The 22896-nt window shown below is 42.7% G+C and overlaps 1 protein-coding gene across 4 annotated transcripts in view; it reads left to right on the forward strand.

Moving 5' to 3' along the window:
- Nucleotides 1-22571, forward strand: part of MFSD6 (major facilitator superfamily domain containing 6) — a 505049-nt gene extending 482478 nt beyond the window's left edge. For 3 of the 4 annotated variants that reach the window (XM_077275663.1, XM_077275662.1, XM_077275665.1), the window contains one exon: nt 20299-22571. In XM_077275663.1, the coding sequence (XP_077131778.1) occupies nt 20299-20499 (201 nt within the window). In that variant the 3' untranslated portion in view covers nt 20500-22571. Of the gene's footprint in view, nt 1-4504; nt 4525-20298 lie in introns of all 4 variants that reach the window. The other variant, XM_077275664.1, reaches the window with a different exon arrangement.
- The last annotated feature ends 325 nt before the right edge of the window (nt 22572-22896 follow it).

Consider the following 22896-nt stretch of genomic DNA (forward strand, 5'->3'; position numbering starts at 1 on the left):
CGGGGGTGGCGCATGCTCAGATTCAGATCTCAGCAACGAGATCTCGTCTCCCAAGATCTCGTTGCCGAGATCTGAATCTGATCTGATCTTATAGTCCGAAAAATATGGTAATCACCTACCAACCTGCAAGAATTATTTTTCTCACAGACCTGTTAGTTTTTCTTTTATGATTCTTCCTACTCTGCACTCATTACCTGTATTAATTGCATCAGTTTGAACTTATTAACTGTATAAAAGACACCTGTTCACACACAATCAATCACACTCCAACCTTTCCGCCATGGCCAAGACCAAAGATCTGTCTAAGGACACAAGGGGCAAAATTATAGACCTGCACAAGGCCGGGATGGGCTACAGGACAATAGGCAAGCAGCTTGAGAAGGCAACAACTGTTGGCACAATTATTAGAAAATAGAAGAAACACATGATGACTGTTAATCTTCCTTGGTCTGGGGTTCCGTGCAAGATCTCGCCTTGTGGGGTAAGGATGATTCTGAGAAAGGTCAGGAATCAGCCCAGAACTACACGGCAGGACCTAGTCAATGACCTGAATAAAGCTGGGACCACAAACATTACCTTTCATAACACACTACGATAGTATGGACTAAAACCCTACAGGGCACACAAGGTTCCCACTCCAGCACATGTCCAGGCCCATTTAAAGTTCGCCAATGACGATCTGGATCTTTCAGAGGAGGCATGGGTGAAGGTCATTATTATTATTATTAGTCATGTGGTCAGATGAGGCCAAAATAGAACTTTTTGATCAACTCCACTCACCGTGTTTGGAGGAAGAAGGATGAGTACAACCCCAAAAACACAGTCCCAACCGTGAAGCATGGCGTGGGAAATATCATACTCTGGTGCTGCTTTTCTGCAAAGAGGACAGGACGGCTGCACAGTATTAAAGGGACAATGGATGAGGTCATGTATCACAAAATTTTGGCCAACAACCTCCTTCTTTCAGTAAGCACATTGAAGATGGGACATGGCTGGGTCTTCCAGCATGACAATGACCCGAAACACACAACCAGGGCCACTAAGGAGTAGCTCCGTAAGGGCTCATACTCATCAGCGAAGGAAACGGACAAGTGCAATCTGATAAAAAAATAGGATTGCACTCTGACCAATATTAATCTGAGTCCCAGCTCATCTGCAATTTTTTTTTCTCAGATTGGGATGAGAAAAAAATCACATAATTCTGCTATTGTCCTCGTATCTCAGATGAGACTTGCCAATGCAAATCAATGGGTGTGCTGTCTGATTTTTACACACCCATGTCCTTTGAAAAGCCAGGAATTAATTTGCCCTGTACACTAAAATCACAACGGGATTCACATAGAATAGATAGATATAAATTCAATGACATATATAATTAGTATAGTGCTTGTGTAGCTTACTGTACATGTATTTTTTTATTTACTAAATTATTTTTTTTTAAATAATGGCGTGGGATCCCCCAATATTTTATTAACCGGCAGAGCGAAAGCAGACAACTGGAGGCAGATGTTTATAGCCAGGGAAGGAGGTAATACCCATGGAGCTTCCCAGGCTATTAATATTAGCTCACAGCTGTACTGTATACTTAGCCTTTACTGGTTATTAAAATGGGGACCCCCACAAAAATGACACATGGTTCCCCTATAATTAATTACCACCAGTGGCTAGGCAGACAGCTGCAGGCTGATATTAATAGCCTAGAAAGGGGCCATCGATATTGGCCCCCTCCCAGACTAAAAACATCAGCTCTCAGCTGCCCCATAAAATGCGCATCCCTAAGATGTGGCAATTCTGGCTCTTAGCCTCGCTCTTCCCACTTGCCCTGGTACGGTGGCAAGTTGGGTGGTAGTTGGGGGGTTAATGTCCTCTTTGTATTGTCAGGTGACATCAAGCCCGGAGGTTAGCAATGGAGAGGTGTCTGTAGGTGATATTGTTTAAAAAAAAAACACACCCAAAATAGTCTTTTAATTGAAATAATGACACAGACTCCTTTAATGAATCTACATTTAAACCAAAGCACCTATACTCACGTCAACACCCAATCCACTGAACCAATGTCTCTTGTAATAGAATTAAAATAATAACCTTATTCCTCACCTGTCCACCGAGAAAATAATCCATTTGTCTCACACCGCGTCTAGCTCTGATATATCTAGATGGCAGGCTGCATTGTTGCATTATGCAACTATACAGTCTGCCATCCAGCAGAGACACTAAGCTGCTCTTGCTTGTTGAGCTCAGTGCTTCAAGGTGAACTCTTTTCACCTCACTGATATCACCGGGAGCGTGAGAAAGTTCTCACGCTCGCGGTACTGCCAGAAAGGTCATCGGTGTTCAGAGCCAATGAACTCCTTTCTCCGCAATGACAACTTTGCGACTGTCATGGGAAAAGTTCAAACAACGTCCGCGCTGACATCGCTGAATTGAATTGAGTTCACTGGCTCTGAACTTGAATGACCTTTCTGATGACACCACGAGTGTGAGAACTTTCTCACGCTCGTCTTTACTTCAGTGGGATGAAAGGAGTTCATTGGACATGAACCCCGCTCAACTTTACCATATCACAGCGAGGCACTGAGCTGAGCAAACATGTGTAGCTCTTTGTCTCTGGTGGATGGCAAGCTGTATAGTCGCATCATGCAACAATGCAGCCTGCCATCTATATGTTACAGAGCTAGATGCATTGCAGCACAATTGGTTTATTGGCAATAAACAACCATATTCCTCACCTGTCCGCTGAGGAGATAAATGTAAATGTAGATTCATTAAATGAGTCTGTGTCATTATTTCAGTTAAAGAACTTTATTCTGGGTGTGAATGTTTTTTATACAATATCGCTATTGGGTCAGTAATGGGGGCGCCTTATAGATGCCTCTCCATTACTAACCACTGAGCTTGATGTCACCTGACTACATAGTTGGGGGGTTGATTTCACCAATCACCCCACTTGCCACCGCACTAGGGCAAATGAGAAGAGCTAGGCGAAGTGTCAGAATTAGTGCATCTTATGGATGTGCTTTTCCTGTGGTGGCTGAAAGCTGATGTTTTTAGCCTGGGAGGGGGCCAATATCCATGGCCCCTTCCTAGGCTATGAATATCAGCCCACAGCTGTCTGCCTAGCTTTGCTGGTTATAGATTATAGGGGGACCCTACGTCATTTTTGGGGGGGTCCTCCATTTAATAACCAGTAAAGGTTAAGTATACAGCTTTTTTTCTGAAAAGAATTTATTTACAAAAAAAAATTGTACACACAAAGCACTGAATATATATATAATATTTTTTTTGTATATCTTAAAAGATATTTAGTTGGAAGACTGGTGTAAATTACATACAGCAATTCTCTATGGAAAAGCTCATGTTAAAATCGCATTGCAATCAGATCACATTCACTTGTAATTCGGATGCAAGGTGTGAAGAATTGAATTGTAGTCTCATGAAAATCGCATGACTCTCGTCCCACTTTTCTTGACTCAAATTGGACTGGTTTCTATTTGCGGTGATGGGTAGGAGCCCTAAGATGCATTTTATGGTTCCTGCAGTGGTCTAGCCAGTTTCCAGACCTGAACCCAATAGAAAATCTTTGGAAGGAGCTGAAACTCAATGTTGCCCAGTGACAGCCCCGAGACCTGAAATATCTGGAGAAGAGCTGTATGGAGGAGTGGGCCAAATACCTATGTCAAACTTGGTCAGGAACTACAGGAAATGTCTGATCTCTGTAATTGCAAACATAGGTTTCTGTACCAAGTATTAAGTTCTGTTTTTCTATTGTATTTAATGTAAAAATGCAAATCATGTAAAAATCATACAATTTGATTTTCCGGATTTTTTTTAAAGATTTTCTCTCACAGTTGAGGTGTACCTACAATAAAAATTACAGACCTCTCCATTCTTTGTAGACGGGAAAATTTGCAAAATTTGCAGTATATCAAATACTTATTTAATCCCACTGTAATATGTTTTTTCATTGGATGCCTCTGGAGATTACATTATCCCATACAGAAGAAACATGTAACAACCCTACAGGACACTTGGGTCACAGTTGACTTATTGGGGGCCAATGGAAACATTTAAAGAGACCCAGGGGCATTCTCCCAAAATACACTGCAAAGTGTTGTGCAAAAAAGCCCAACATGATAGAAAACTGAGAAATTGAAACATTTCACAAGCTGGTTCATATGCCAGATGTCAAGCTCCATATTATGGCTGATTTATTCCGAAAAATGGGTACCTCTTATCCATGGGCTATGTTTGGTATTGCAGCGCAGCCTCATTTACTTGAAATGATCTGCATTACCTGACACGGCCTACAGACGTAAGTAAAGCTGTTTCTTTCATGGTTTTTCTTTTTTAATCACACTTTTAAATCAAAACCTATTCAAATACAGAAAGTATACCCCAGCTAGGGTAGTATCAATATTTTTGAAATTTACGTAGTATTGTCATTTGTTTAACATGTAGAGAAGTGGGTAAAATGTTTTTTCCATTGCTGCTGATGCGATACCAGTTAGGAGACAAGAATTAAAGGTAAGGTCACCCCATTTTCATGTCTTATCCATCAGTTTGTACCGGCTGCTAATTTATGCAATTACAGTGCAATGAGCTGCATGAGCCTTGCATTTCTTTTTTTGTAATAATTGAGACTTTTAACTTCTAGTTAAAACTAATTTTTTGTTTATACCATCTTTTAAGAATTAATGAGTCCTAGAGTTGAACGAATTTACTCAGGTCCCTGCTTATTCGGTAAGCTATAGCGCTTACCAAATAAGCTGCAGAGGGAACCAGATACATGGAGCGCGCCAGCTGATCAGCTGTTCGGCTCCGCAGCATTAGACATTATAGCAGCATTGTAAGACATGTGAGGTAATATGTATATATACAGGACATTACACAACATAACATTACCACAAAAAATATACCAGTCCTTCAGGGATGTATGTAAAGAATGTGGGGCATGAACCAGTCTCTACCCCCTTACACACCTCCTTCCTTTAAATATGGTCGTCCCCAACCATGGAGTTCCAGTAGAATGCCATTAATATAAAACACACGTTTAGTTTTTATAAAACTTATCTACAACTGGAGAAAGTATGTTGGCTTCATGTAAGAGTTTGTTTATTATTCAAGGGCCTAGAACAGGTGCCTGATTACAGTCCTCCAGCTAGCAACACAAGTCCAAATGGCTCCTGTCCCTTTTAGTTTCGGGACCCGAGCACGTACACAGTTCCAACTACAGTCCATATTAAATTGTTTCTAACAGGTTCTCAGTCTCTTGGGGGTCCTCCCCCTCCCTCCTTTGCAAGGAGTATGACCCTCTAAACACACGTGTGCTGCCTTTTCCTTGAAATAAAATGCAGGTTACACATATCAACTTTTAAACATACAGTGCTGTGCAGCAGTCACACGCAGTCCATTTACAGTCTAAGGGCCCATAACCCGTAGGGTTAAAATCCTGAAATCCAGCAGGGGAAGCGCAACGTGAGCAACAAAACTTGAGGAGGGGAAGAAAAACAATATTCAACGTTCAACCGTGGCCCGTAGCGACCACACTGCACCCATCTCCAGTGCTACAGGGCTCCTTTGCTCACAGGGACACAGAACAGTCCGGTTTTTTTTTGTTTTGTTTTTTTTTACTCTAGTGCAACGAGCACCACTCCTCCTTTAACTGTCATCCACTTTTCAGCGACATATGTTCCGTGCCGCTCTATTCCACATCGGGCTCCGCGACCGTGCTCCAGTAGTTGGCGACAGCTCTGCAGCCGCAATTGTCAAGTTCTCCTGCCGCAATGACAGGGGAGGGGCAAGACTTTGTCGTTTAGCGACCAGGGAACACATGACCGATTGGGTCTGCTCCGGACCCGCAGGTAGCTCCAGGTCATCCTCTGGGAGCAGACTTATGGCCACAGCAAAATATCCCCGGAGACCATCCTCTTTGAAGGAGACCCAATCTCCTTCCCTCAGGGGCCTTCCGAATTTAACCGAACTGGCATTAACGTATACTTTGGCATCAGCGTCTACCTCACGGATGAAGCCATACCCGTGAGAAGAGTCTGTGTAGACCAGCTACCTGCTGGTACGCCTTCCAGCCATGGTGCCCTGTTGTGAACTCTGTTTTCAGGCTCCCTCTTGTGGTCACAGGTGGTATTGTGTGACTTTTGTTTTGGGCTCCCCCTGCTGGCTTTGTTTGTTATCCTGCGGGTCTGTGGCTGATCAGCTGCCTCGTTATTCACTTGGGAGTTTCCTATTTAGCTCTGTTTCACTTCCACTTGTTGCCGGCTGTCAATGTATTCAGTGCTATTCTGATTTCTTCTGACTACCTTGCTACCAGTCTCTTCAAGAGAAGCTAAGTTTTCGTTTTATTCATTTTTTGATCATCTGTGTTCGATATGTTTCTTGTCCAGCTTGCTAATATGTGATTTCTCAGCTTGCTGGTAGCTCTAGGGGGCTGAGTTTCTCCCCCCCACACCGTTAGTTGGTGTGGGGGTCTTGAATTCTCAGCGTGGATATTTTGGTAGGGTTTTTTGCTGACCGCACAGTTCTCTATCTGTTTTCTGCTATCTAGTATTAGCGGGCCTCATTTGCTGAATCTGTTTTCATTCCTACGTGTGTCTTTTCTCCTTACCTCACCGTTATTATGTGTTGGGGGCTTCCTATATCCTTGGGGTTATTTCTCTTGAGGCAAGTGAGGTCTTGCTTTCTCTTTAGGGGTAGTCAGTTTCTCAGGCTGCGTCGAGACGTCCAGGATTTTAGGCACGTTCACCGGCTACCTTTAGTGTGTTTGGATAGGATCAGATTTGCGGTCAGTCCAGTTACCACCTCCCTAGAGCTTGTTCTTTGCTTAGTAACTTAGCTGGTATTTCCTGTGATCCCCAGCCACTGGGATCATAACAGTACAGCCGGCCAGTAAAGTGTTAATTGCATGGCAGAAGCAGGAGAAAAGAAGCCTTGAGAATTATTATTTTTTTTTTTTTTGCCGTGTGTCTAGCTGCTGTGTGTCTAGCTTCTCTCCTCCTCTTAATCTTGGTGTGGCTCTGAACTCAGCTGCTGATATGGATATTCAGAGTTTGGCCTCCTGTGTAGATCATCTTGCTGCAAGGGTACAAAGTATTCAGGATTTTGTTGTTCACAGTCCTATGTCAGAGCCTAGAATACCTATTCCGGAGTTGTTTTCTGGAGATAGATCTAGGTTCCTGAATTTTAAGAACAATTGTAAATTGTTTCTTTCTTTGAAACCTCGTTCCTCTGGTGATTCCGTTCAGCAAGTTAAAATTATAATTTCTTTCTTGCGTCGTGACCCTCAAGATTGGGCCTTCGCATTGGTGCCAGGGGATCCGGCATTGCTCAGTGTTGATGCGTTTTTTCTGGCCCTTGGATTGCTCTATGAGGAACCTAATCTTGAGAACCAGGCTGAAAAAGCGTTGTTGGCCCTCTCTCAGGGGCAAGATGAAGCAGAGGTGTACTGCCAGAAATTTCGGAAATGGTCGGTGCTTACTCAGTGGAATGAGTATGCCCTGGCTGCAAATTTCAGAAAAGGTCTTTCTGAGGCCATTAAGAATGTCATGGTGGGGTTCCCTACGCCTGCAGGTCTGAATGAGTCAATGACTCTGGCCATTCAGATTGATCGGCGTTCGCGGGAGCGCAAACCTGCGCACTATTTGGCGGTGTCTTCTGAACAGACACCTGAGTCTATGCAATGTGATAGAATTCTGACCAGAAGTGAACGGCAAAATTATAGATGGCAAAATGGGTTGTGCTTTTACTGTGGTGACTCAGCTCATGTTATCTCAGCATGCTCTAAGCGCAAAAAAAAGGTTGATAAATCTGTCACCATTGGTACTTTGCAGCCTAAGTTCATTTTGTCTCTTACCCTGATTTGTTCCTTGTCATCTTACCCGGTTATGGCTTTTGTAGATTCAGGTGCTGCCCTGAGTCTGATGGACTTGTCATTTGCCAGGCGCTGTGGTTTTGTTTTGGAGCCTTCTGACTGTCCTGGAGTGGATGTTGTGGTGGATAGGTTGCATCAGATTTGGAATCATGTTGTGGACAATTTGAAGCTGTCACAAGAGAAGGCTCAGCGCTTTGCCAACCGCCGTCGCTGTGTGGGCCCCCGACTTCGCGTTGGGGACTTGGTGTGGTTGTCTTCTCGCTTTGTTCCTATGAAGGTCTCCACTCCTAAGTTCAAGCCTTGGTTTATCGGTCCTTATAAGATTTTGGAAGTCCTTAACCCTGTGTCATTTCGTTTGGACCTCCCAGCATCGTTTGCTATTCATAATGTGTTTCATCGGTCGTTGTTGCGGAGGTATGTGGTGCCTGTGGGTCCTCCGGTTGAGCCTCCTGCCCCTGTGCTGGTTGAGGGAGAATTGGAATACGTGGTGGAGAAGATCTTGGATTCTCGTATTTCTAGACGGAGGCTTCAGTATTTGGTTAAATGGAAGGGCTATGGTCAGGAGGATAATTCCTGGGTTGTCGCCTCTGATGTTCATGCGGCCGATTTGGTTCGTGCCTTCCATGTGGCTCACCCTGATCGCCCTGGGGGTTTTGATGAGGGTTCGGTGACCCCTCCTCAAGGGGGGGGTACTGTTGTGAACTCTGTTTTCAGGCTCCCTCTTGTGGTCACAGGTGGTATTGTGTGACTTTTGTTTTGGGCTCCCCCTGCTGGCTTTGTTTGTTATCCTGCGGGTCTGTGGCTGATCAGCTGCCTCGTTATTCACTTGGGAGTTTCCTATTTAGCCCTGTTTCACTTCCACTTGTTGCCGGCTGTCAATGTATTCAGTGCTATTCTGATTTCTTCTGACTACCTTGCTACCAGTCTCTTCAAGAGAAGCTAAGTTTCCGTTTTGTTCATTTTTTGATCATCGGTGTTCAATATGTTTCTTGTCCAGCTTGCTAATATGTGATTTCTCAGCTTGCTGGTAGCTCTAGGGGGCTGAGTTTCTCCCCCCCACACCGTTAGTTGGTGTGGGGGTCTTGAATTCTCAGCGTGGATATTTTGGTAGGGTTTTTTGCTGACCGAACAGTTCTCTATCTGTTTTCTGCTACCTAGTATTAGCGGGCCTCATTTGCTGAATCTGTTTTCATTCCTACGTGTGTCTTTTCTCCTTACCTCACCGTTATTATTTGTTGGGGGCTTCCTGTATCCTTGGGGTTATTTCTCTTGAGGCAAGTGAGGTCTTGCTTTCTCTTTAGGGGTAGTCAGTTTCTTAGGCTGCGTCGAGACGTCCAGAATTTTAGGCACGTTCACCGGCTACCTTTAGTGTGTTTGGATAGGATCAGATTTGCGGTCAGTCCAGTTACCACCTCCCTAGAGCTTGTTCTTTGCTTAGTAACTTAGCTGGTATTTCCTGTGATCCCCAGCCACTGGGATCATAACAGTGCCCCCTCCGTCTCCAGCTCCTTTTTCTTTTCAATCACCCCAGCGATCCATGCAGCATGCCCGTGAGACGGGAAAGGAGGGACCCTCTGCCTGGTAATAATGTGAGGGGCCGAGGGATGGGGTGCCGCTGAGCATAGACCTGGGTTCTGAGGCCTGGGGCCGAAGTTCACTCTCCACCATCTGCTCCAGAATCCCAGCCACGATCGCTCCTCGACCGTCGAATCCTTACACCACGGCGGCTGCACCCTCTAGCTCAGACTCCTCCACTTCCGGCTCTGGATCCTCCAGGGCAGGTTCCGCTCCCGGTTCACCGGCCTTTTCAAGCTCGTGACAAAGCTCCAGCAGCTGCCAGCTCCGTTACTCCGCAGGTACGGGTAACCCGGTGGGCCAATATTCGTCGGCCACTCCACTCAGTCTTCCGGGCTGGGTCTTCTCCTCTGTCTGTTGCCACCTCCACTCAATGCGGCCTATGCTGCCACAGCAACGTGTACAGGAGGGGTCCATCGCTACCGATGCCGTGTCTCTTAATGGCATCACGCAGCTGCACACAGGGTTTTCTTCTGGGCCCCACCCGTTCCAGGGTGGAGCCGCTTCTGACTGCTCCACCTGTTCAGCATTGGACTCCCGCCCTTTCTTCAGGAATCTGCTGCAGAGGGTGGGGCTTTCTTTTCTTCCATCGCTCCCACCATGGGCGGGCACTGCTCATCGGGGAATGCATCTCAGGCCTTGTCCACTGTCTCTGCCAGACAGAATTTTGTGCCATTTTCAGGTCAGGACACTCAAGAGGGGTGGGGTTGAAGCTGTCCTTGATCTCTGCACCATTTTCCGCTATCTTTGTCACATTCAGAGTATCTGTCACATTCAGGGCATCCGTCACATTCAGGGCATCTGTCATACTCGGGGCATCTCCACATTGCAAGGTTACTGGATTCTGCCAACCATGCCAGGTGAAATGGAGGCCAGGGGGGGGTAGCCATGGCTGAGGGTTGCAGTACTGGCACACCCTGGCCCTCCATCTCATAAACATATTGTCCCTTCTGTGGTGCACCTGGTGGTCCACTTACTTGTACATTAAGGTCCTTCTCTGTCTGCTGGGGCTTCGTTCTTTTAAGCACCACATAATGACAGGCAGAGTTCGTGTTCAGTTCCAACAAAACAACTTTACTCAGTTCTTTACACAGCTCGTCCAGTTTAGTCACAGAGATAACACAAGATTCTTCACAAAGTATAGCCTTTTCTTTTTCCTGTGCTGTCCCTCACTCCTCCAGGAATATTGCAGGGTCTTACCGTCTCCTTCAGTACTGCAGCTTTCTAACTGGCCAGCCTAACTCGCTTCAGGAGTTCTCCATCCGTTTCACTCAGACATTTAGGATAGTTCCCACAAAATTAGCTGGTACCATCTTGATGCTGCCCTGTATTTTTCCACCACCATGTGACTGTCAGCCCATAGGCCCTGGACGGCTGGGCTCCCAGCTTCAACTTTGCGGGACACAACTGCCCTGTCCTGGCTCCCAGCCTTCTCTTCCTAACTCCAGGAAGTTCCCCCAGCTTACACCCAGTTGGCCCCTCCTAATTAGCTAAGGTCTATTGGTCTATCTTATCCTATTAGCCCCCCCTCTAGTGAGGTAATCTAAATACTATACTTTCCCTACATTTATAGAATACGACGAATATATGTACATTACATTAAACATTATAGCAGCATTGTAAGACATATGAGGTAATATGTATATATGCAGGACATTACACAACATATCATTACCACAAGAAATATGCCAATAGCAGTCCTTTAGGAACGCATGTAAGGAATGTCGGGCATGAACCAGTCTATCACCGCTCCACACATCATCATGCCTTCTCTTAAAGGGAAGCAGTCATTAGGAAATGACATTTCGTTAAAACAAATGCTGTTAAATGTTTTTTTTCACAATTGTTGGTCTTTTTTTTTTTAATGATGACAATCTATTAACCCCTTAATCCCATATGACGTACTATCCCGTCAAGGTGACCTGGGACTTAATTCCCAGTGACGGGATAGTACGTCATATGCGATCGGCCACGCTCATGGGGGGAGCGCGGCCGATCGCGGCCGGGTGTCAGCTGCCTATCGCAGCTGACATCCGGCACTATGTGCCAGGAGTGGTCACGGACCGCCCCCGGCACACCGCGATCAAACATGATCGCGGTGTACCGGCGGTACAGGGAAGCATCGCGCAGGGAGGGGGCTCCCTGCGTGCTTCCCTGATGCGATCGGTACAAGGCGATGTACTCACCTTGTACCGAGCGTCTCCTCCCTGCAGTCCCCGGATCCAAAATGGCCGCGGGGATGCATCCGGGTCCTGCAGGAAGTACTTCCGGGTCCGGAGCAGGCTGATGAAAGTATGATCGCCGATCTGACAGAGTGCTGTGCAAACTGTCAGATCGGCGATCTGTGAAGTCCCCCCTGGGACAAAGTAAAAAAGTAAAAAAAAAAATTTCCACATGTGTAAAAAAATAAATAAATAAATTCCTAAATAAAGGAAAAAAAAATATTATTCCCATAAATACATTTCTTTATCTAAAAAAAACAAACAAAAACAATAAAAGTACACATATTTAGTATTGCCGCGTCCGTAATGACCGAACCTATAAAACTGTCCCACTAGTTAACCCCTTCAGTGAACACCGTAAGAAAAAAAAAAAACGAGCCAAAAAACAACGCTTTATTATCATACCGCCGAACAAAAAGTGGAATAACACGCGATCAAAAAGACGGATATAAATAACCATGGTACCGCTGAAAATGTCATCTTGTCCTGCAAAAAACGAGCTGCCATACAGCATCATAAGCAAAAAAATAAAAAAGTTATAGTCCGCAGAATAAAGCGATGCCAAAATAATTATTTTTTCTATAAAATAGCTTTTATCGTATAAAAGCGCCAAAACATAAAAAAATGATATAATTGAGGTATCGCTGTAATCGTACTGACCCGAAGAATAAAACTGCTTTATCAATTTTACCAAACGTGGAACGGTATAAACGCCTCCCCCAAAAGAAATTCATGAATAACTGGTTTTTGGTCATTCTGCCTCACAAAAATCGGAATAAAAAGTGATCAAAAACTGTCACGTGTCCGAAAATGTTACCAATAAAAACATCAACTCGTCCTGCAAAAAACAAGACCTGACATGACTCTGTGGAACAAAATTTGGAAAAATGATAGCTCAAAATGTGGTAACGCAAAAAATATTTTTTGCAATAAAAAGCATCTTTCAGTGTGTGACGGCTGCCAATCATAAAAATCCGCTAAAAAACCCGCTATAAAAGTAAATCAAACCCACCTTCATCACCCCCTTAGTTAGCGAAAAATAAAAAAAATTAAAAAATTTATTTATTTCCATTTTCCCATTAGGGTAAGGGCTAGGGTTAGGGCTAGGGTTAGGGCTAGGGCTAGGGTTAGGGCTAGGGTTAGGGTTAGAACTAGGGTTAGGGTTAGGGCTAGGGTTGGGGCTAGGGTTGGAGCTAAAGTTAGGGTTGGGGCTAAAGTTAGGGTTAGGGTTGGGGCTAAAGTTAGGGTTAGGATTACATTTACGGTTGGGATTAGGGTTGGGATTAGAGTTAGGGGTGTGTCAGGGTTAGGGGTGTGGTTAGTGTTACACTTGGGATTAGGGTTAGGGGTGTGTTTGGATTAGGGTTTCAGGTAGAATTGTGGAGTTTCCACTGTTTAGGCACATCAGGGGCTCTCTAAACGCCAAATGGCGTCCGATCTCAATTCCAGCCAATTCTGCGTTGAAAAAGTAAAACAGTGCTCCTTCCCTTCCGCGCTCTCCCGTGCGCCCAAACAGGGATTTACCCCAACATATGGGGTATCAGCGTACTCGGGACAAATTGGACAACAACTTTTGGGGTCGAAGTTCTCTTGTTATCCTTGGGAAAATAAAAATTTGGGGGGCTAAAAATCATTTTTGTGGGAAAAAAAAGGATTTTTTATTTTCACGGCTCTGTGTTATAAACTATAGTGAAACACTTGAGGGTTCAAAGCTCTCAAAACACATCTAGATAGTTCTTTAGGGGGTCTACTTTCCAAAATGGTGTCACTTGTGAGGGGTTTTAATGTTTAGGCACATCAGGGGCTCTCCAAACGCAACATCGCGTCCCATCTTAATTCCAGTCAATTTTGCATTGAAAAGTAAAATGGCGCTCCTTTCGTTCCGAGCTCTGCCATGCGCCCAAACAGTGGTTTACCCCCACATATGGGGTATCGGCGTACTCAGGACAAATTGTACAACAACTTTTGGGGTCCATTTTCTCCTGTTACCCTTGGTAAAATAAAACAAATTGGAGCTGAAATAAATTTTGTGTGAAAAAAAGTTAAATGTTCATTTTTATTTAAACATTCCAAAAATTCCTGTGAAACACCTGAAGGGTTAATAAACTTCTTGAATGTGGTTTTGAGCACCTTGAGGGGTGCAGTTTTTAGAATGGTGTCACACTTGGTTATCTTCTATCATATAGACCCCTCAAAATGACTTCAAATGAGATGTGGTCCCTAAAAAATGTTGTTGTAAAAATGAGAAATTTCTGGTCAACTTTTAACCCTTATAACTCCCTAACAAAAAAAAATTTTGGTTCCAAAATTGTGCTGATGTAAAGTAGACATGTGGGAAATGTTACTTATTAAGTATTTTGCGTGACATATCTCTGTGATTTAAGGGCATAAAAAATTCAAAGTTGGAAAATTGCGAAATTTTCTAAATTTTCGCCAAATTTCCGTTTTTTTCACAAATAAACGCAAGTTATATCGAATAAATTTTACCACTAACATGAAGTACAATATGTCACGAGAAAACAATGTCAGAATCACCAAGATCCGTTGAAGCTATCCAGAGTTATAACCTCATAAAGGGACAGTGGTCAGAATTGTAAAAATTGGCTTGGTCATTAACGTGCAAACCACCTTCGGGGCTTAAGGGGTTAAAAATAAAAAATAGAATTTGTGCAGTTTTCACACTGGCCATATGGATATTTTTAGACTCAAACTTCCTGTTGTTTCAAGAAACAACAAATGTGTGTATGAACAGAGCCTGACTCTGTCTTTTATTGTGCACTATCTAACAAGCATGTACAATGCACATTATGAAGGGAGGGAGAACAGGGTCCATAGAGAGAAACTGAGGCAGCACAAAATGCAAAAATTAAAAAAAACCAACTCACGGTGCAAGCCTCCTGAATGCACAATCCCATAATCTGTCAGATATATAAAGATAAGAAGAGGCAGCGCTCCATTAATAGGCAAAAGTGTGGGCTTGATATTAGCATATGTGGCGACGTTTCAGTTCTATCACAGAACCTTTCTGGTTATTAATCTATTAATTAAGTGCTGCCTCTTATCTTTACTTAGAAATATATAGAAGTGTTACCTCCCATTGTAATCCTGACTTTAAGCATAATAACACTCCTGAAAACGGTCAGTAAGAGCTGGAGGTAGGAGTCTAAAAACTCTGTGGTCAGTGTCAAAATTGGAAAATTCCAACAATAGAAAAAAGGCCAATGCATATAAATGTGCACACCTGCTACAAAATACCAAAAATTATATAAATTTTATTATAACAGCAAACACATATACATAATACAAAACCAATTAAAAACATGACAGAAAAGCAACACCCTTCCCAAAGAGCCCATATCAAACAATGTGCATAGCACATGCAACTGGTGCTGTATGTATGTATGTAAACATCAATCCATGACACACAGCGATGATGAGATTAAGCATATAATACAATAATCACACATGGAAGAGCACCATACATATAGCAAAAAAACCAAATAATGCTGAACCGTGAACAAAATGTGACAAAGTATGGGCGTCCCCAATTATGTCATAAATAATGCCCAGTCAGGATGTAGCATGCGGATGTAAAAGATAATGCAACAGCCCTCTCAAAGTCAATAGGACCTGCAATCAAATAAGCCAAGCAGTGTCAGAATGAACAGATGTGGCTGAAAAAAGCCTGCCAGACCAGGAGGTCAGGCCCAGTGCGAAAAATAATAATAATAGTGATGCCCAAGAACCTGCTCAAAACCTAATATGAGTGGCCAGACCTGAAGAGCAGCAGAATCCGCTTAGTGCATGAAGCCAAATGCAAATGGAATGCAAGTCCCGAGGATAGCAGGGCAAAGCATGGCAAAAGGAGGGGTGTGGGAAGATCCCACGCGTATCGCTGCTTACAAATAGCTTCGTCAGGGAGAGTAGCTTCCCAATGGTACGTCTGCTATATATAGCTGTAATAAGAGCATAAATCATTACCGGTGTGCAGCGTTCACAGAAATGAAACCGGAAGCCAGCAGAGGAAGGCGGCGCAGGGGCCAGACAGATCCACACTACAGAGCGCCTGCATAAGCTCTGTGACAGCTGTGAGATGAAGAGAACAAGGAAAGGAGCCAGCGCAGTGTGCGGCCGCACAACAGGAAATAGGGCGCATACGTAAAGATGCTTGGTGTAAAAGAGAAACGGAAAAGATGAATGAAGAAAGCCATAGGGCCATAAATGGGAAGAATATAGAGCGAACTAGCCATAAAAAACTGGGGTATAAAGGAAAGGAAAATTGGAAAATTACCATTTTTTTTGTAAAGCTTGTGATCCGAGAAAAAACACTGCCAAAATGTAATAATAAAATCATAAAGATACATTTAACACAAAAACATAATTTAAGCAATAGCTTATTTTCTGATGATGGCTTCCTTTTTCCTGTTGCAGCATATTATTTCCATTGGCATTTTCTGCCTATATTTTCCACCATCAAGAATTTAAAGAGAAAATTACAGATTACTTGGAGGGCACATGCCAAAGTCCTTGATGTTACTCTGATAGGGGACTTGCCTAAAAGCACATAAAAATCAAACAGCATCACAGAAGAAAATCAGCCTTGGGTCACGTGCACACGTTGATTATTTGGTGATTTTTTACATCAGTATTTGTAAGCCAAACCTGGAGTAGAACAATCAGAGGAAAAATATAATAGAAACATATGCACCACTTCTGTATTTATCACCCACTCCTGACTTTGGCTCACAAATACTGACCAAGCATTCAACATGTGCACGTGGCCTTACTTACCAACACCAGAGCATAATACCAATGCAGCACAGGACCCAGCAGACACCGCTAGGATAAATGTGGGGGCAGCACACATGCAAAATCTTGTAGTTTGCACCTGTGCTGCTTCCGCTTTCTTGTGGGGTCTGCAGCATCCTGTAATGCATTGGTAAGTAAGGCTAGGTTTACATTGCGTTAATGGGTTAAAGCTAACGGACTGCGTTGCACGGCGAAATTGTCGCAATTAACGCCATGCAACGGGTCTGTTAGCGCACCCATTGACAGCAATGTGATTTGTCTCTGTAGCGCATCGCTAGCGCATGCCATTTTCGGCATGCGCTATCGATGTGCCGTTCTTTTGTGACGGACCTCGGACGCTGCTTGCAGCGTCCGAAGTGTGTCCGAGGTCCGGTCCTCGCTAGCGCAGATCGGGGATCTGCGCTAGCGGGAACGATGAACACGAACCCTAAAGAAACATTGCGTTAGCGCAATCCGCTAGCGCTATGCGCTTAACGGATTGCCCTAATGCAATGTGAACCTAGCCTAAGGCTGATTTTCTTCTGTGTTGTACTCTGATAAGTGGCGTGATAGCTGTTTGTCTATGCATGGGTACATGCTATACCCATCAGTCCTCTGATCAGGGGGAATAGTGTAACAATTACACAGGTCAACAAAAAAAAATTTTTTTTCTGGTGTCCAAAATATTTTAATGAATTTGGGGTATTTTTGGGGTGCTGATTCTGAATATGCTATCAGTTTTGCCAGATTGGCTCAAGTTTTTGACATTTTTGGTATCTTATTTATAGCACTTGTTGGTAAATGCGACGCATCATCTCATTAATTTCTTTGGATTAGTACTTGAACTGAGCAGTTCTCAATATAGTTTTGTGTTAATTAGTGTTCTAAAAGTTTGTTCATAGCTTGATTTTTGCACTAACTTTATGTTGTTGTCTGTTTTCCAGTGAAAAGCATGAACTCATCAAGAAGAAGTTGTCTTAACGATCCAGACTCATTCTGTTACATTTGTGGTGAATACACACTGCCAAAACATAGAAGAAACATAACAGACTTCGTAAAAAAAGTGTATTTTGCCTATTTTGGGGTTATGCTTGGGGACCAAGACAAGTTTTGGGCACCACACATAGTGTGCAAAGCATGTATCGAATTATTACGAAAATGGAGCAAAGGACAAAGAAAAAGCTTCAAATTTGGTGTTCCAATGGTGTGGAGAGAGCCAAAAAATCATCATGATGACTGTTATTTCTGTGCAGTGCAAGTGCAAGGATTCAATAAGCATAAGAAACGAAAATGGGAGTAACATGGAATCTGCAAGAAGGCCTGTCCCTCATTGTGAAGATGTGCCTGTACCTGTGTTTACCATAAATAACAGTCATCATGATGATTTTTTGGCTCTCTCCACACCATTGGAACACCAAATTTGAAGCTTTTTCTTTGTCCTTTGCTCCATTTTCGTAATAATTCGATACATGCTTTGCACACTATGTGTGGTGCCCAAAACTTGTCTTGGTCCCCAAGCATAACCCCAAAATAGGCAAAATACACTTTTTTTACGAAGTCTGTTATGTTTCTTCTATGTTTTGGCAGTGTGTATTCACCACAAATGTAACAGAATGAGTCTGGATCGTTAAGACAACTTCTTCTTGATGAGTTCATGCTTTTCACTGGAAAACAGACAACAACATAAAGTTAGTGCAAAAATCAAGCTATGAACAAACTTTTAGAACACTAATTAACACAAAACTATATTGAGAACTGCTCAGTTCAAGTACTAATCCAAAGAAATTAATGAGATGATGCGCCGCATTTACCAACAAGTGCTATAAATAAGATACCAAAAATCTCAAAAACTTGAGCCAATCTGGCAAAACTGATGACATATTCAGAATCAGCACCCCAAAAATACCCTAAATTCGATGAAATATCTTTGGCACCAAAAATGCTGTTGACCAGTGTTATAGTTTCATTTTAGGGGGTCTCTAGGATGCAAGGTCAGCATTTATTAAACCAAAATTCTGAGAATGCAGTTGCACAACATAGAGGAGAACACTTTTTTAGAGCCGTGTCTGATTATTTCACCTACCTGATGTGTTTTGGATCTTGAGGACATTTTGTTTGTTCTTTTCATTGTGGCATTTGAGGACCTGTACCTTTTTGTCTGTTGATATCCTGTGTGAGAACTTATTTTTCTAATGTGACAAGTTTATTCTTCAATGGACCATTTTAAGATATCTTAGCTGCTCGTTTTTCAGCAGAAACAGGTGATTAACTTTTACATTTCCCCCAAGTCCACTGGTTTATTATGACAGTAACCATAATTGGCAGCAGGAAACAGTTGCCATAATCCCACCGCCACCAAGTTTATATTCACATACAACAGTCGTCTTTGAAGATTAGTAGCCGTGCACTATTCATGGCTCTGCATGCAGCATCCACATGCTCCTGTTGGGATGCTATGGCAGGGATGAAGTAGCCGGTAGCTGCATCGGGCAGGTCCATGAGTCACAATGCTGCAACGATGTGTGTGCACCTGACCTACATCGGGTTCATACTGCAGACTTCAGTGCTGCTAGCACCACACTGAGGGGAGACTCAGCCGGCCATATAACTCGGACAGGATTTGGAGCGTAGTGCTTGGATTGGCTGTGGACTCACCCGAGCGTGACCGCTGCATAGAAATACACGCTGTCACACTTCTGTTGGGAGAGCCAGCAGCCAGTCCGAACATTGTGTTGCGATCCTTGCCTGAATTGTTCTGCCGTGTTACTCTCCCCTTATCCTAAGCTCCATTTGATTTCTAACAGTTTGGCTGTCCCTGTATGTTGGCTGGAAATGGAGAACCTAAAGGTCTGATGTCATTTGCCCAGGTTTCCTCTCTGGAACTTGAAGCAGCAACGATCTGTTAGCTTCTGTACTGCCTTGAAATGTCTGTCAGAGTTTGAGCCAAGTGTCACCTTACTGTGATTGTATTCTTTCACATGAGAGAATTGTATCATAGTTGCGGAGGAGATGGAGAACTCTATTTCCCCATCTACTCCATTGTGTGAGTTCGTGGATGTTGGACTGCAGTTGGATGACATCTGAGTGCAGTCTGATGTGTCACATGAGCCACTCGCAGCATGCTGAGATTTTTTTTTCTCATGCTGAATAGGCAAAGGAAAAAAATTGCCCCATAGAATATTGGTCCGAGACAGCTATGCGGTAAAAGATCACATAGCACTGAGCCGTGTTATAAACTTGTGTGAATGAGTCCATAGGAAGATAGTTCAAGGCAGACATGCTGCTCAAGGAGTTTGGAGGAGAATGGATGAATGAATGAATTGATAGAATCCCTCTTTTCTGCTGTAGATGTAGCTGTGGTCAGAATGCTGAGCTGTGTATAGCCCCAATCAGTGATGACTGACTTGCATACGACCTAGTCCTGTAGTGATAATCTCATTCTGATAAAACACTGATTGTATTGAAACTACAGCACACAGCGTACTAAGTCACACATCCCTGGAATCAGGATCTCTGCCCCTACATTATGCTGCTCCAATATTAAGTGGGGAAAAGCTGCTGACAAATTCCCTTTGCCTGTTTTGCATGTTTGTCTTCTCCCCTCTTCAATAGACAGGTAATTAGTAAGGTATGGACGTGCCTCTCTTTACATTCTGTTATTGATCGTTTATCAGTTGTTTTCACAGAAGTCTTCCATTTGTCCTCTTCACACTAGCGCAGATCAGTATCCATTTGTTCACCCTTCCACACTATTCTTATGATGTAAAGCAAAATTTAGCTGAAGTGCTAAAAATGTGATTGTTTTAAGTTCCTTCTTTTTTCTTTTGCTAGAAAAATAATGAAAGTAACACAGCTATAAGATCTCCACAACTTGCAAGGAGTGAGGACGCAACTACTGAGGCAGCTGCTGTAACTCCTGATATTCAGGAGGGTACTTCTGCCAATGCAGAAATGGATGTCCAAGATGATGCCCTCCAATCACAGGAGAACTCCGAGGGCCCTTGCTCTCTCCCAGAAGACACAGAGAATTAGTTACACAATGGACACTGGATGGAAAGAGAGGGACCTTTTAGGAAATTGTTCAGCCTGCATAATTAAAGTATTAGCAGGAGAAAGAAAAATACTGTTCTTACTAAAATACAAAAAATGTAAGTCACAGTGACCAGGAGAAGCCCTCGGAAGTGTCGTCCTGTGTGTAAACGAATGCAGCCTTCATAATGGAACAACATGAATTATAGGGACACAGGTTTTATCCAATGGAATGGTTATTTATTAGCATTCTTCATACTGTACAATAGACTCACTGCACTGTACATGTTACATCCCGCACAAGTAGATAAAAAGCCAAAAAGAATCATAATTGTGTAGCTTCAATATCAAACATAGGAGGTTAGCAAACAGACGTTACTACATTGTTTTGTTCTGATTGATTGATGTATAATAGTAGTATATGTAAATAAAAATATGGCACTCACCATCCATTAAAATCTTCCTTTATTCGTGAAGGTGAATGGTAGCAGGCTGAGATTGCAACTCAAGGACAACAGCCGTTTTCACATTCCTCTGTGCTTGCAATGCAGGACCTGATGGAGTGCAAAACGGCCGTCATCCTTACTGGGTTGCAGTCTCAGCCTGCTGCCATGTTTTAACCTTCACGGATAAAGGAAGATTTTAAAGGAAGGTGAGTGCAGCTTTTTCTTACCTCACATTCCACTATATTTGTATGTTTTTTTCCTGGCACGCGAGATCCTGCTGCTTGGAAGGTTGTCCTATGATTCTCTAAGACAAGACAAGTGGTGCTGCTGGTATTTCTATCTCCGAATACTACCTATTTTAAATACTTTGTGCATGTTTGGATTTCTGGAAAATCTATACCTGGTAACATGATTTCTGTCCAAATGTCCAGTGGTAATGAGCTGATTTATTTATTTTACGCAATGTTGCATTTGTGGACTTCCATTGTTTTATATAAGCTCAAATCCAAGCTTCAGTAGGGAATGTTATTGATTGTAGTGAAAAGGAAAACTTAATGATTTAGTTCTAGTATATTTATTTTCTAATAGTTTAGATCTGTGATTTTATCTTAAAAATAGAAAACTTCTGAAGTGGAATATTTTTTATTTTTGGTTGGACTTTTTACAATTCATTGAATTGGTATGTTAAGATAATTTCTTCTTAGTACTTTTAGATTTTTTTTTTGTATAATCTAAAAGCAAATGTGTGCAGGTCTTACATTTATAATGGAATCCATGATGCCTTGACAGATCCACCACTGACACAGAACTGACCCCACTGACTTAGAAGTGGGTCTGTCAGATTCCACAGAGAAATCTGCTGCTTTTCATTGAAAAAATGAAACCTATAAGTGCAATGCTATTTTTATGCCAAATGTGTCAAAAATGAGTGACAATCAGGGCTTTAGAGCATAAACTGCCCAAGTAGGGCCTTGTGTACACTGGCTTATTCCTCAGATCCAGACTACAGCACCCATAGAAATCTGAGTGCATACTGTACCTCTGATTGCCTTTTTTAGATTTTTTTTTTTGCATACATGTGCATAGGTATCTCACAAATTAATTCTGAATGTATGATAAAATTTGTTACAGCACATAACATGACACTGCTTGGACTCCTTTCATCTGCTGGTGTGGGAACATTGACTTTTTTGAAAGATCATATTCACATTGTATTTAAGATGTAAGGTGACAAGTTTAATGGAAGGGAAAAAACTAGGATGACCGGTTAGGCCACTTATTGGCTCTGTGACCATGATTATTAGTGGTTCCACTTCAATTTTAGGGACAGTTTTGCATTTTAACATTTTTCATTATCCATCTTTTTTTCTTTTTTTTTTTAGAGGGTTTGTCTTTGTAAGCTTGTTGCAAATGGTGTTCTGGTCTGTGATACTATATGATTGCAACTTTGTATGATGGCGCACTGCCATTTTACCTTTAAATATAAAGGTCCTTGCCTTAACTGCATAAGGCTGCAATGTGAGAAGTCACCGTGGAGCCCCATGGAGCATTAGGCTTGCATATTTTCTTAAAAATCCATGTTAATACAGTCTGCATATTTTTCTTCAATAAAGCAGTGTCTAAAAGTTTTATCTTGTGTTTACTCAGGATATTTCATTTGTTCTTTATAAAATAAGATCTGAAGTTTTTAAAGGATACCGGTCCCTAGATTTGCAGCCATAAACTACTACAAAAAGAAAAGGCTATAAGAAGCCACAGCCAGCTCACCAATCCAGGCAGGTGCACGGAACATCATCTTGGACTAAGATGGATATACATAACGAAGTAAGGAAGGCGTTCCAGCTCCATAAAATTCAAATGCTTTATTTCTCCATTAAAAATTGGTGTGGTACAAACAGTCCTTGCCTTAGCGCAAAAGTCCAAGTACAGAGTACATGCGACGCGTTTCGATCGT

The sequence above is a fragment of the Ranitomeya variabilis genome, chromosome 7 (genome assembly GCF_051348905.1).
Source record: "Ranitomeya variabilis isolate aRanVar5 chromosome 7, aRanVar5.hap1, whole genome shotgun sequence".
Taxonomy (NCBI): domain Eukaryota; kingdom Metazoa; phylum Chordata; class Amphibia; order Anura; family Dendrobatidae; genus Ranitomeya; species Ranitomeya variabilis.